This window comes from Marmota flaviventris, chromosome 4 (genome assembly GCF_047511675.1).
Source record: "Marmota flaviventris isolate mMarFla1 chromosome 4, mMarFla1.hap1, whole genome shotgun sequence".
NCBI lineage: Eukaryota > Metazoa > Chordata > Mammalia > Rodentia > Sciuridae > Marmota > Marmota flaviventris.
The window spans coordinates 50,556,392-50,570,374 of NC_092501.1; the positions used below are offsets into that span (position 1 = coordinate 50,556,392).

At 35.3% G+C, this 13,983-nt stretch overlaps 1 protein-coding gene across 2 annotated transcripts in view; it reads left to right on the top strand.

The window, feature by feature from the left end:
- The window catches only part of Cfap70 (cilia and flagella associated protein 70), a 94,536-nt gene that overhangs the window by 57,972 nt on the left and 22,581 nt on the right, over positions 1 to 13,983 (top strand). For both annotated transcript variants that reach the window (XM_071611176.1, XM_027931355.2), the window contains 4 exons: positions 1,942 to 2,067; positions 3,384 to 3,517; positions 3,638 to 3,753; positions 3,970 to 4,203. In XM_071611176.1, coding sequence (XP_071467277.1) covers positions 1,942 to 2,067; positions 3,384 to 3,517; positions 3,638 to 3,753; positions 3,970 to 4,203 — 610 coding nt within the window. The remainder of the gene's footprint in view (positions 1 to 1,941; positions 2,068 to 3,383; positions 3,518 to 3,637; positions 3,754 to 3,969; positions 4,204 to 13,983) is intronic.

Sequence of the window (13,983 nt, forward strand, 5' to 3'; positions counted from 1 at the left end):
CAAGTGTTCTACCACTGAGCTACAACCCCAGACCTATTCAGTTTTTCTTAGAATCAGTTAAACACACCTGTGCAGGAATGAAGAAATCAGATTGTAGGCTTATTTTTTTAAAAAATTATTTTTATTTATTGATTTATTTTGGTACTAGGGGTTGAACCCAGGGGCACTTTACCACTCGCCACATTCCCAGTGCATTTAATTTTTTATTTGGGGACAGGGTCTCTCTAAGTTCCTGAGGGTTTCACTAACTTTCTAAGACTGGCCTTGAACTTGCAATATCCCTGCCTCAGCCTCTGTAGTCACTGGGATTACAGGCATGCTCTGTGATTATGGCACCTAGCTGTAGGATTGTTTTAATTTGGGAGTTTTCAGGACAAATGCAGGAAAAGGACGAGGATGCTTGAGATTTGAGTGTGCTAGTGAGAGAGGAGGACAAGTAGGTAATCATGAGTTCAGGTTGATCCATTTGGGAAGTGATGGGCTTATTGGAAGTGGAGGAAATGAAGTCAGGAAGCTACTTTAAGTAAATGATAAAAAGGTGGAAGGGTTGGAAAGTGGATTCTGGGAATGGGATACTAGAAGTAGAGTAATTCAGGTGTGGGCATAAAAGTGTGTTTCTGGAAGGATTTGAAGGTCATGATAATCAAAACTAAAAAGCACAGAGAACAGAAGCATTAATCAGTGATCAAAAACTCTTTGGCCCATCTCAAATTTGGCTTTATTTTAAAATTATTTTTTGGTACTAGGATTGAACCCAGGGGCACTTTTAACCATTGAGCTGAATCCCTAATCTTTTTTATTTTTTATTTTGAGGCAGGGTCTTAGGGCCTGAGTTGCTTAGGGCCTCACTAAGTTGCTGAAGCTGGTCTATGAACTTGTGATCCTCCTGCCTCAGACTCCCAGATTGCTGGGATTACAGGTGTGCACTACTACGCCTGGCCTTAGCTTTACTCTTCACATTCCTTATCTACTATACTTGTTAAAGTCATTGCTATCATTTTTAAAAAAATTTTTTCTTAGTTGTTGATGGACCTTTATTTAATTTATTTATTAATTTATATGTGGTGTTGAGAATCGAACCCAGTGCCTCACCCATGCTAGGCAAGCACTGTACCACTGAGCCACAACCTCAGCCCAATTTTTACTTTTTTTTTTAATATTTATTTTTTTAGTTTTCAGTGGACACAACATCTTTATTTTACATTTATGTGGTGCTGAGGATCGAACCCAGGGCCCTGTGCATGCCAGGCGAGCGCGCTACTGCTTGAGCCACATCCCCAGCCCCCATTTTTACTTTTAATTAAGGAATTTTAGGTTCTTGCGTGGCCATAGCTTCTGACTCAGGAGATTACTAATTACACCAGACTTGATCTTCCAGCCTGGGTATATATGATATATTCTATTTCTGCTTTTCTTTCTACCTTTCTGGCTATTTCTCAAATGTCTCCTTTGTAGGTTCTATCAGTTTAATTTTCCCCCTAAAGTTACAGATCTGGATTTTAAAGCTTTACCCTTTGTCTCCTGTTTTCTTCATGTTTAAAAACTCTCTCTAGCTAGCACTAACTTGCTGACGTTTTTCACATCATGGCCCTTGAAAATGATATTTGTCCTATAGAAAATAAAGGAAGCTGTTTGAGGTCAGAGGTAACTTGAGGAGGGACACTGTCTGCCCTGAGGGTTGAGGAGAGTTGTTTTTGCCTTAAACAATTTTTACTCACTTCCATGAGCTCACACTATTGGTATTCAAATACCTGAGCTTCCCTTTCACCCGTGATATTTGTTTCTTGGTTCTCTCTTATTCTCTTACTGCCTTGGCAAGACTGTAAGAAACCTCAGTATCATCTTAGATGTTATGACTGTATCTTACATCTGGTTATTCTCATAACCCTCTTCACTTGGAATTGCTTCATTTTGTTTGCTTAACATCTTGATATTGACAAGGCCATGCCAGATGATGTCCAAAGCACTGTTTCAGCCATTCATACAAGCAGTGAACAGCTTCGACTCTTTGCATTTGAAGCAGAGGTTAATGAAAACTTTGAAATGGCAGCAGTGTATTATAAAGAGGTAATTAAAAATCTTTCTCAGTGATTTTTGTTACTATTATTGTAAAATATGGACATAAAGAATAGTAGTTTTTGAATACTGAAAATGAAACTTGTGGGGTAGGGGGTATAGCTCAGTGGTAGAAAGCTCTTGCCTAGCATGTATATGACCCTGGGTTTGATGCCCAGCACTGCAAAAAATAAAAACAAATCTTGTTTAGTGAAGGGTACACACAAAAATCAATATAGAACAGAGTCCAAAAATAAGCCTGTACAATAAGGATATTTGATTTTTGACAAGATATAAAAGAAATTCCATAGAGAAAGGATAATTTTTCAACAAATAGTGTTAAAACAATTGGTTATCTATATGCAAGATAAATTAAACTTGATCTAATGTAAGCATTATACAAAATTCAAGTCCAAATGGATGATGAATGTAAATTTAAAACAAAACTTTTAAAAGAAACAGAAGAAAATCTTCTTGGGCTAGAACTAGGTAAAGAGTTTTGAGACATGAAACTGAAGTACCATCAATCAAAGAAAAATGAAATAAATGGAACCTCATCAAAATTTAAAACTTTTGCTCCATGAGAAAAATACAGATCAGGAGAAAATATTTGTAACACATGTATCTGGCAAAGGATTCGTATCAAGAATATTAAAAACTCTCAAACTTAACATTTGTATATAAGCATTGGTTTGAGTACTTGTTTTTAATTATTTTGGGTGTGTACTTAAAAATGAAATTGCTAGGACATATGGTAATTCTGTGTTTAACTGTTAAGGATTTTAGTAGAAATTGCATTGTCTCTTTAGATTGTTTACAGTAGTGGTAGACATCTTAACAATATTAAGTCTTCCAATCCACAAACATGGGGTATCTTCCCATTTATTTATATCTTCTTTAATTTCTTTAAGCAAAATTTGTGGTTTTCATTCATGAGGCACCATTTTTGTCTCAGATTTTTAGATGAATTTACATTTGCCATATCAAGATTATGGTAGAAATTACTATATATGGTTGAGATCCCATAAAATGAATCTTTAGGCTCTTAAGGTACTAGATGAGTTTAAGGTGATCAGACACAGGGAAGAAATGGCTTGAGGATTCAGTTTTTACATTATTTCAACAATATATTTTTTGGCCGTCTATTAAAGCTAGAATAGTAATTATACTAGGCATTTGGGATTCCTGGTAAGCAAAAAAGTAGTCATGGCCTATGCTCTTATAGAACTTACAGTATTTATGGAGTGCTTACCATGTGATGTCATATGTACAAAAAGTAGGACAAAATGTCAAAATAACCTTGGCCCTCCTGATGCTTGTGTGCCTAGAGGTTGGTCCGTGAGCCGCAGAACCTAGATCACTGGCTGGACTATGGTACCTTCTGCCTCCTAACTGAAGACAACATCAAAGCACAAGAGTGTTTTCGGAAAGCCCTTTCCCTGAATGAGAGTCACATCCAGAGGTAGAGATGGAAAGGAGATGAGGGATGAGTAGGAGGAGATGAACTTCTACATGAGATTGTCTTGATTCCATGAATGTGACTTGGACCATGCTCTTAACCATGTTAGCGGTCTTTTCTCAGCTTGTTGCTCTGTGGTGTCCTGGCTGTCTTGATGGAAAACTATGAGCAAGCAGAAATTTTCTTTGAGGATGCCACTTGCTTGGAACCAACCAATGTTGTAGCCTGGACTTTACTTGGTATGTTATTTTCCTGTGATGTGTCTGTGTGTGTGTGTGTGTGTGTGTGTGTGTGTGTTTCCATTGTAAGACTCTCTTTCCCTTTTTCCTCTTTGATGGCTCATCATGTAGTTCCTAAACTTTGCTAAAAATATGGGGGAAATAAGTCAAAGGTCTCAGTTCTTCATTATGTGATAGTAGGAAATCACATTTATTTCAATATCTTTCTTTCCTCAGGTTTGTACTATGAAATTCAAAACAATGATATTCGAATGGAAATGGCATTTCATGAGGCTGTCAAACAACTTCAGGCACGAGCAGTTCAAACACAAGTAACAAAGGAAAAGAGCACTGGAAATGTAGAGTACGCTGAAGAAGGAGGGAATATAGAATCCAGTTTAGGCCCTTGGGGAACCATAAATGATTCTTCTACCGCAGCAGTCAAGGCTGTAGGAGCAGGAGGTGGAAATGGTGAGTAGCTATTGGGAAACTTACTGACCTTCTGAATAGCACCTGGCACACAATAGGCACTAAGTATATGTTAGTTAAGTGAATGTGTACTGTAGTTTTTAGTTATTTCAGTGATACTAGGAAAGACTTCTAAATATTTCTTCGTTGAGATGATCAATGGTCTGAAGCTTCTATTAATATTGTTTTTTGAGTTTTCCAGAGTTTACTACTTCCATAAGTACTAAGTTTACTACTTAGTAGTATAAGTACTACTATAAGTACATAAGTACTGTTTACTACTTAGTAGTATAAGTACTATGAGTACATAAGTTTACTACTTTTCATAAGTACTTTCATAAGTGTCCCATTCTTGCACAGTAGAGGTTCTTGCACAGCAATTTTTTTTTTCTTCTTCTCTTCCTACCCTGACATGGGTAAGGATCCTGTCTTGTGATTTTTAAAGCTATGTGTTTATTTATCCACTCCATTTTCTCCATTTTTCATTAACAGTCTCTTTTCCTTTACTTTAGGAAATCAGTCTTTATAACATATTTTAAATGTATTTTTGTGTGTTTCCTGCATATATGCATTATGTTTTGTGCATACCTTATTTAAGTATGTCTGAGGTATTGACATTTCCTAAACTGCACTATTTAAATATTTGATAACTTTGATATATGAAAACATCACCACAGTCAAGGTAATGAAAATATCCTGTGATCTGATTTCTGTTAGTATAGATGAATTTACATTTTTTAGAATTTTAAAATTCTAGAATTCCCTAAAATATTTAGAATTAAATAGAATTACATAGTATGTCCTCTTTGTTGTCTTTTTTCACTGAGCACAATTGAGATTCAACCATGCTATTGTTTTTTATGAGTTATCCTTTTTTATTGCTAAAATGGTTCCCATTGTACAGAGATAGCACAATTTGCTTATCTGTTTACTGGTAGGTATTTGGGTTGCTTCCATTTGCGACTATTAAAATAAAGCTACTGGGACATTCACAAGTTTTTGTATGAATATTTGGATTCATTTCTCTTGGGTAAGTACTTAGGAGTTGAATGGCTAGGACTATGATTTTTAAAAATACATATTTTTTAGTTGCAGATGGACACAATACCTCTATTTTATCTATTTATTTTTATGTGGTGCTGGGGATGGAACCCAGTGCCTCAAGCATGCTAGGCAAGCCCTCTACCACTGAACCCCAGCCCCAGCCCATGGGACTATGATTATTTAGCAGTGTATTTTTAAATTTTCTAAATATTTGGGGATTTTCCCCAGACATCTTTGTTTTTGATTTCTAATTCAATCTCATTATGGTTAACACATTTGTTTTATACAATTTGAATCCTTTTAAATTATCGAAACTTTTTTTATGGCCCAGCATTTGGTCTATGTTGGTAAATATTCTGTATACATTTGAATAGAATATTCTCTTGTTGAATAGAATTTTCTGTAGATGTTAATTAGGGTTAGTTAGCCTAGTTTTGTACCTGTGAAGTTTTGTTCTAAGTAGTTTTTCCCTCCTCAGATCACATTTTCTTCAATTAATTTTATAATTGTTTCACATGTTGATCTTTAGTCTATAGAGATTCTTTTTCTTTCTTTTTTTTTTTTTTGAGGTACTGAGGGTTGAACTCAGGACCTCACATGTGCTAGGCAAGTGCCTACCACTGAGCTATATCCCCAGAAAAAATCCTCCATTTTTTCCTGAGATGCTAGGTAGACATTAAGTTTTATCTTTTTATATAGGGATCTAATTTTTTCAACATTATCTACTAAACAACCATTATTTCCTGTTTGATTTAAGATATACAATCTTAGAACTCTTCATTCTATCATATGTGTCTGATATAAAAATTTACATATGAATATGAAAGAGTATGACATATGTCCTTTCACTGCTGTGGTTTTGTAGTGTGAATACATGATGCTCATTTTTTTTGCTGTGGTTTTGTAGCATGTCTTAATATTTGGCATATCAGGTTCTACCATATCGTTACCTTTTTTTAATATTTATTTTTAAGTTGTAGTTGGACACAATATCTTTATTTTATTTATTTATTTTTATGTGTGCTGAGGATCGAACCCAGGGCCTCCCATGTGCTAGGTGAGTGCTCTACCACTGAGCCACAGCCCCAGCCCTCGTTACATTTTTGTTGTTCACTTAGCTATTTGTAGATCTTTATTTGTCTATAGACAAATTTTTGGGTTTTGTAGTGAGATTATTAAGTATATTAAAAATCTTATTTGGACTATATTGAAATTTTAGATTAATTTAGGGATAATTAACATTTTATATTACTAAGTCATTCCATCCAATTGTGTGGAAGATTTTTCCATTTTCTTAGATCATCTTCCATGTCTTTTATCAAAGTTTTAACATTTTCTCCAAAGAGACCCAGTTTAATTTACAGTTGTTTTACAACTATTGCTATCAAAATAGCATTTTATTTTTGGTTATTGCTATTGTTCTTTAGTGTAGGATGTTGTTTTGTAGATTGAACTTGTATACGACAGCCTTGTTCAACTTTTATTGATTCTATTTAGATTATTGGTTCTGTTGCTTTTTAGAATATGATCATCATATCATCTGCCAATAAAAATAGTTTTATCTTTTTTCTCCCAATCCTCATACCACTATTTTTTTTAACTTTTAGTAGTAGATGTACATAATATATTTATCTTATTTATTTTTATGTGGTTCTAAGAAATGAACCCAGAGCTTCATAGTGCTAGGCAAGTGCTCTACCATTGAGCTATAACCCCAGCCAACTAAAATCTCTTATTTCCTCTAATAATATGTTATTTGGTAGTTGTGGTATCAACTGTGTCTTCTTCCCTGTCTAAAGGGGAATAAATTTAAAGGTTTTTTTTGGGGGGGGGGGCCTAATGGAGCACACCTGTAATCCCTGCTACTTAGGAGGCCTAGGGATGAGGATTGTGAGTTCCAGGCCAGCCTGGCAGCATAGTAAGACTCTCTCTCAAAAGTTTCTATGCAGGGCTGGGGATGTGGCTCAAGCGGTAGTGCGCTCGTCTGGCATGCATGCGGCCCGGGTTCGATCCTCAGCACCACATACAAACAAAAATGTTGTGTCCGCCAATAACTAAAAAGTAAATATGAAAATTCTCTCTCCCTCTGTCTCTCTCTCTCAAAGTTTCTATGCAGCCAGGTGCAGTGGTGCATGCCTGTAGTCCCAGTGGTTCAGGAGCCTGAGGCAGGAGAATCAAGAGCTCAAAGCCAGCCTTAGCAGATTAGCAAGGCACTCAGCAGACCCTGTCTCTAAATAAAATATTAAAAAGGACTGGGGATATGGCTCAGTGGTTAAATACTTCTGGGTTCAATCTCCAGTACCAAAAAAACAAAACAAAACAAAAAAAACTTCTATGCTATGTCCATGTACAATTGTACAGTCAATCCCACTTTTATATATAAATATACTAATTAAAATATTAACAAAAGCAATAGAAGGAATATCTGTAGAGTAGATCAAGCTGATTGGGGAAGGAGGAGGGGAAGGAAATGGAATATACTGGATCAGTTTATGTTATGTGCATGTATAAATATGGTATAATAAATTCTACTACTATGTATAATTATAATGTGCCAATAAAAATAAATTTTCTCTATTATATATAAAATATATTATAAACTTTTACTAATAATTTTACAGAATTAAAAATGACCTCTTATATTTTTAATTTCCAAAGAATTTTTTTTCATAAATAGGTGGTAGGCTTTATCAAGTTTTTTTTGTTTTGTTTTGTTTTTTGGGTTTTTTTTGTAGTTATAGATGGACACAATACCTTTATTTATTTATTTTCTTTATGTGGTGCTGAGGATCGAACCCAGTGCCTCACACATGCCAGGCAGGTGTTATACCACTGTGCCACAAGCCCAGCCTCTTAAATTCTTTTTATCAGTTGAAAAAATAAAATTATTTTCTCTTATATGGTGAACTGCATTGATAGATTTCTTTTTTCTTTTTTGGTACTAAGGATTGAACCCAGGAACATTTAACCACTGAGCAACATTCTCAGCCCTTTTTTGAATTTTATTCAGAGACAGGGTCTCACTGAGTTGCTTAGGACCTTGCTAAGTTGTTGAGGCTGGCTTTTTGTTTTTTGTTACTGGGAACTGAACCCAGAGGGACTTAACCACTGAGCCACATCCCCAGCCCTTTTTTATATTTTATTTAGAGACAGGGTCTTGCTGAGTTGCTTAGCATCTTACTAAGTTGCTGAGGCTTGCTTTGAAATTTTGATCCTCCTGCCTCAGCCTCCTGAGCCACTGGGATTACAGGCATGTGCCACAGCACCTGTCGTTTGGAACTTTGCATTTTTGTTTATAAATGAAATGGCCTATATTTTACCTTTGTCAATCTAGTTTTATTTTTTTTAATAATTTTTTTTAAGTTTATTTTTCCATGTTCACATTAAGTGGAATCATACTGGCACTTGGGGTTTTTGGGATTGGAGAGGAAAGACAGGGCTTTGTCCTTGGCATCCAAGCATTTTTTTTTTTTTTTTAGAGAGAGGAGAGAGAGAGAGAGAGAGAGAGAATTTTAATATTTATTTTTTAGTTTTTTCGGCAGACACAACATTGTTGTTTGTATGTGGTGCTGAGGATCAAACCCGGGCTGCACACATGCCAGGCGAGCGCGCTACCGCTTGAGCCACATCCCCAGCCCGTCAATCTAGTTTTATAATCAAGGTTGTTATAGGGGTGAGCAAGGAAAAGATGTTGTTACAAATACAAATTTTCATTTAAATAGGAGGAACAGGGTGGGGTTGTGGCTCAGTGGTAGAGCTTGCCTAGCATAGTGAGGCACAGGGTTTGATCCTCAGCACCACATAAAAATAAATAAATAAAATATAAAAGTAAATAGATAGGAGGAACAAGTTCTGGTGTTTTATTGTATAGTATAGTGACTATAATTAATAATGATGTATATTTTAAAATAGCTATGTGAGAGGATTTTATGTGTTCTTATCACAAAGAAATGATAAAAATTTGAGATGGATATGTAATTAGCTTGATTGATCATTTCACAAAGTATACATATATTGAAACAACCTTTTACCCCATAAATATACACAATTATTGTATATAAAAAAATAAATAAAACTTAGAAAAAGGTTGTTAGGCAACCTTTCTGGTCTATTATGTATCAACTTATATATGATAAGAATTGATTTTTACTTGAAGGTTTAGCAGAACGCAACTATAAAACAAAGCCTGAGTAGTTGGCAAAAGGGGGTGTTTGATAACCATTTAATTTTCATATTCATCTTATGTATTTTACATTCTTCATGGTATTTTATTGTTGTTGTCTTTTTTTTAGCTGTACTAGGAATGAACCCAGTGGGGCTCTACCACTGAGCTACATCCCCAGACCTCAGTTTTGTTAATCTTTTTTATATTTATTCTCTAAATCACTGATTTGTGCCCTTAAATTTTAAGTGATTTTTCTTTATTTCTTTGGGTTTAAAATGTTGCCCTTTTTAAATTTTGCTTTATGTTCATGCCACCTTAAAGTGATCATTTTAATTTTTTATTGCAAAATGAATTGTTTTTGTCGGGAACTTACACTAATGCCTTAATTGGAAGGTTTAATTCCACAAACAGGCAAAGTGAAGAAAAGACAAGACAGGTAGAGAGGAATGTGAACTAGTGTAAGGTAATGCTTGCTTTGTAGCAGACATTTCATTATGACAAGCTACAAAAGACAACTGGTTGCTTTGTAAGTATACCTAGATCGGTCTTGTGAGACATCTCTGAGCACTCAGGCTATATGTACTCTCCATGCTTCTGAATAGTGTGAGCAGGAAAAAAGGGGCATGTGTTCTTTTTTCCTCCTCCTTCCCAAGGTCAGAATTCATCATATGGGGAGTTAATTTCACTCATATTTCCAAGTTGCATCATCTGGCCCTTTGGCAGCTGCTTTGGGAGTCATATGCCATGCCCCGAGGTATAGGATTTCATCCAATCCAGAAGTGGTGGGAAAAGCCAGGAATTCAGATTATGTGGCTGGTTGACCTCACTGCACAGAATTGGCCAAAGCGGGAGGGCCTGACACTCTTTGGTGGTATTGTTTTGAAAGAAACTTTTTGAACTTCTCTATTGACAGGGAGCTACTGTCTCCAGAAGCTTTCTAGAGGCCCATACAGAAAAGTACAAACATAGGATCCACCTGCAGGGGTCTCTTTGAGGAGGTCAGGGATCAAATTGTAGGCACAGCTTGAATTATAACAAACATAGTGTAAAAGTTTAGGAGTTAGAGATCTTCAAGCTAGGTGAGAGGGGCAGATGCAAGTCTTCCATCCCAGGTCTCATGTAGCAATAGTAATCATGTGCATGTAGAAAAAGGCTTCCCCTATTTAAGAGACGTTATGTAGGTGGGATGTCTTAATTTTGAGGGTTTACTTCCTATTTGGAGGCAAGGGAGGGTGGGGGGCCGGGTGGGGGAAGGAGGGGTGGGATTCTTTCCTTGCCTTTACTCCCCTGAGTTCTTTTTTCAAATCTTCCATATACTATTTAATTTATAGGTTGGTCCTCTCAGTTGCCAAGAATAGTATTTTAAAATTTCTTATTCTGATTGAGAATGTGTCTATTTATTCTTGTAGTTTTGCCAAATTTTTGTTTTAAATATATTGAGGGGGGGGCTGAGATTGTGGCTCAGTGTTAGAACGCTCGCCTAGCATGGTCGAGACCCAGGTTCCATCCTCAGCACCACATAAAAATAAAGGCATTGTGTTGTGTCCATCTACACCTAAAAAATAAATATTAAAAAAAAATATATATATATATTGAGGTTTGGTTATTAGGTGCACAGACTTTGAGAATTTTTGTCTTGTTTAATCAACCCTTCTTTCATTGAATGGTCACTTGCTATACCTAGTAATAGTTTTCACTTTAATTTTGTGATAATATGATTATACTACTTACATATATATATATATTTTAATTTTTTAAAAATTTAATTTTTATTTATTTTTATGTGGTGCTGAGGGTCAAACTCAGGGCCTCACCCATGCTAGGCAAGTGCTTTACCTCTGAGCCACAACCCCAGCACTACACTACTTATATTTGTTGTTAGTATTTGTATGATATATCTTTTCCATATTTTTACTTTCAACCTTTCTTGTGATTGTGTTTTAGATAGCTCTTAGAAATACCATATGCTTGGGTTTTGCTTTTGTTTATTCAATCATATTTGTTTTTTAAATTGTAGTATTACATTGTTGATATCCTTGTGTTCAGGAACACAGTGTTACTGTGTGCTTTGTATTTGGCATGGTGTGTATGAATGTGAGAGTGTGTGTGTATTCCTTTTTTTCTCCTGTCTCACCTTTAGGATTGATTGAATTTTGTTATTCCATTTCCTCCTTTTATTAGCTTATAAATTATTCTCATATAATTTTTTTCCCACAGTGCTGGGGATTGAACCCAGGACCTTGTATATGCTAAGCAACTACTCTGCCACTGAGCTACGTCACCTCCTATATTGATGCTTTCTATCTTTTAATCCTACAAGATGCTCTTATGATTATTGCTATTACTGTTTTGAACTATTAATATTCATTAGATGGCTCTACATATTCACCATTCCAATTTTTTAGGAAATTTTCTTCTGAATTTCCAATCTCACCCTGGATCGCTTTGCCTCTGACACTTTAATTTCATTTTGTTTAGTCATGATTTTTCTGGTTTTAGTGTATCTGAGAATGTCCTTCTTTTCATATTTGAAGGACATTTTTGCTTGGTATAGATTTCTAATTGCTAGTTATTGTCTTTCAGCACTTTGAAGATGATTATATTTGGGGGGGGCTTCTGTTGTTTTTGCTGAAAAATATTAGCTATAAGTCTTACTCTTGTTCCTATGAAGATAATTTGTCTTTCCTCTGGCTATTTTGAGTCTTTCTCCTTCCTTTTGTCTTTGGGTTTCTGCAGTTTCATAATGAAATGACTAAGTTTGGTTTTCTTTTAATTTACCTTAGTTGAGGTTTGTATACTTGAATTTGTGTATGTCATTTATAAGTTTTGGGAAATTCTGTTATTATCTTTTTTAATATTACTTTTGCCTTATCCTCTTTCTCCTCTCTGTTAGGGACTGCAATTGCTTTTTGTGTTAAGCTATTCATGTGTCCTCTGCATCTCATACTGTATCTTTATTTTTTCCCATCAATTTTGTCTTTCTATGCTTCATTCTAGACGTTTTCTTCTACCTTAATTTTCTCTGCAGTTTGCTTAATCTTTACAACTGTCCAGTGGTTTTTTGTTTTTTTTTCAGTCCTGGGAAACTCAGGGGCACCCTACTACTGAGCTACATCCTCATCATGGAGGCTGGCTTTCAACTTAGGATCCTTCTGATTCTGCCTCCCAAGAAGCTAGGGATACAGACATGTGCCACCATGTCTAACCCAATGGATTCTTAATTTTACTTATTTTTTAGCTCTGAAATTTCTAGTTCATCATTATTATTATAACTGACTCTTCTGATTCTGTTTTTGGTATTGAGGGTGTTTTTTTTTTTTTTTTTTTTTTTTTTTTTTTTTAAATCTGGGCACTTCCCACTGAGCTACATTCCTAGCATTTTTTTTAATGATCCCAACTTAGTTTGCTTAGGGCCTTGCTAAGTTGCTGAGGGGTGGCTAGGATTATAGGTATGCACTACCATGCCTAGCATCTGATTATTATTTTTTTTTTTTTTGTGGTGCTAGGGATTGAACCCAGGGCCTTGTGCATGCGAGGCAAGCACTCTAGTAACTGAGCTACATCCTCAGCCCAACTTTTATCTTATTGAACTGACTATAGTTAAGTTCATATCCTGAGCTCCAGTGAAATTATTTGTATTTCCTGTCATTTTTGTTCATATTTTCAAGTATCATTGTATGTCTTGCTTTTTTTTTTTTTTTTTTTTTCTTCAGGACACACCATTAACAAGTTTGAGGGATTGGGATGATCTGAAGCTAAACTATAATTCCTGTGAGGGCCTACTTCAGTTTCATCATTTTTTTTTTTTTTTTGATAGTCACTGACTACCAGTGTCTGCCATACTTAACTTTGAAAATCAGTCAAAAGTAGAGACTATTAGATTCTCAGTTTCCCCTAGAGACCCATTATATATCCTAGAAGAGAATATAGTTCCTGGGCCTATTTCCTTCTACATATTGGTTTGGAAATTCTATCTGGTTAATTCTCTGATGCATTTAAGCAGATTTTAAAAAGTAAAGTTGAGACTAAAAATATATACTTTGTTAACTTTTTCTGGTTACCCTCAGTGGGAAGATTGGTCTGAATTGCCTAATCTATTAGTACCAGACTCAGAAGTCCTTCCTACCTATTTTTTTTCCATCTTCAAATATTTGTTGATACTTTTTATATTCATTTTTTTCCTCTTCTATTTTTTTAATCTCTGTAGGTTTATACATTTAAATATTATCCTCATTTTAATGTGATTTTGGAAGGAAGACTAAGTAAATACAAACACATGGCCTTTCTACCCTAATTGGAAGTCTCCAACTTTTTTTTAATATATATATTTTTAATTGCAGGTGGACACAATACTTTTATTTTATTTTTATATGGTGGTGAGGATTTAACCCAGTGCTTCGTGCATGCTAGGTGAGCGATCTCTCACTGAGCCACAACCCCAGCCCTCTAACTTCTTAAACTGGATTCAAAGCCCATCTCCAACACATTCTTCAGTTGGTGATCCAAGTAACTCAATTTCTTTCCCATTTTAATTTAAACTAAGTCATTTAACTATTATTGTATTTCTCTACTTC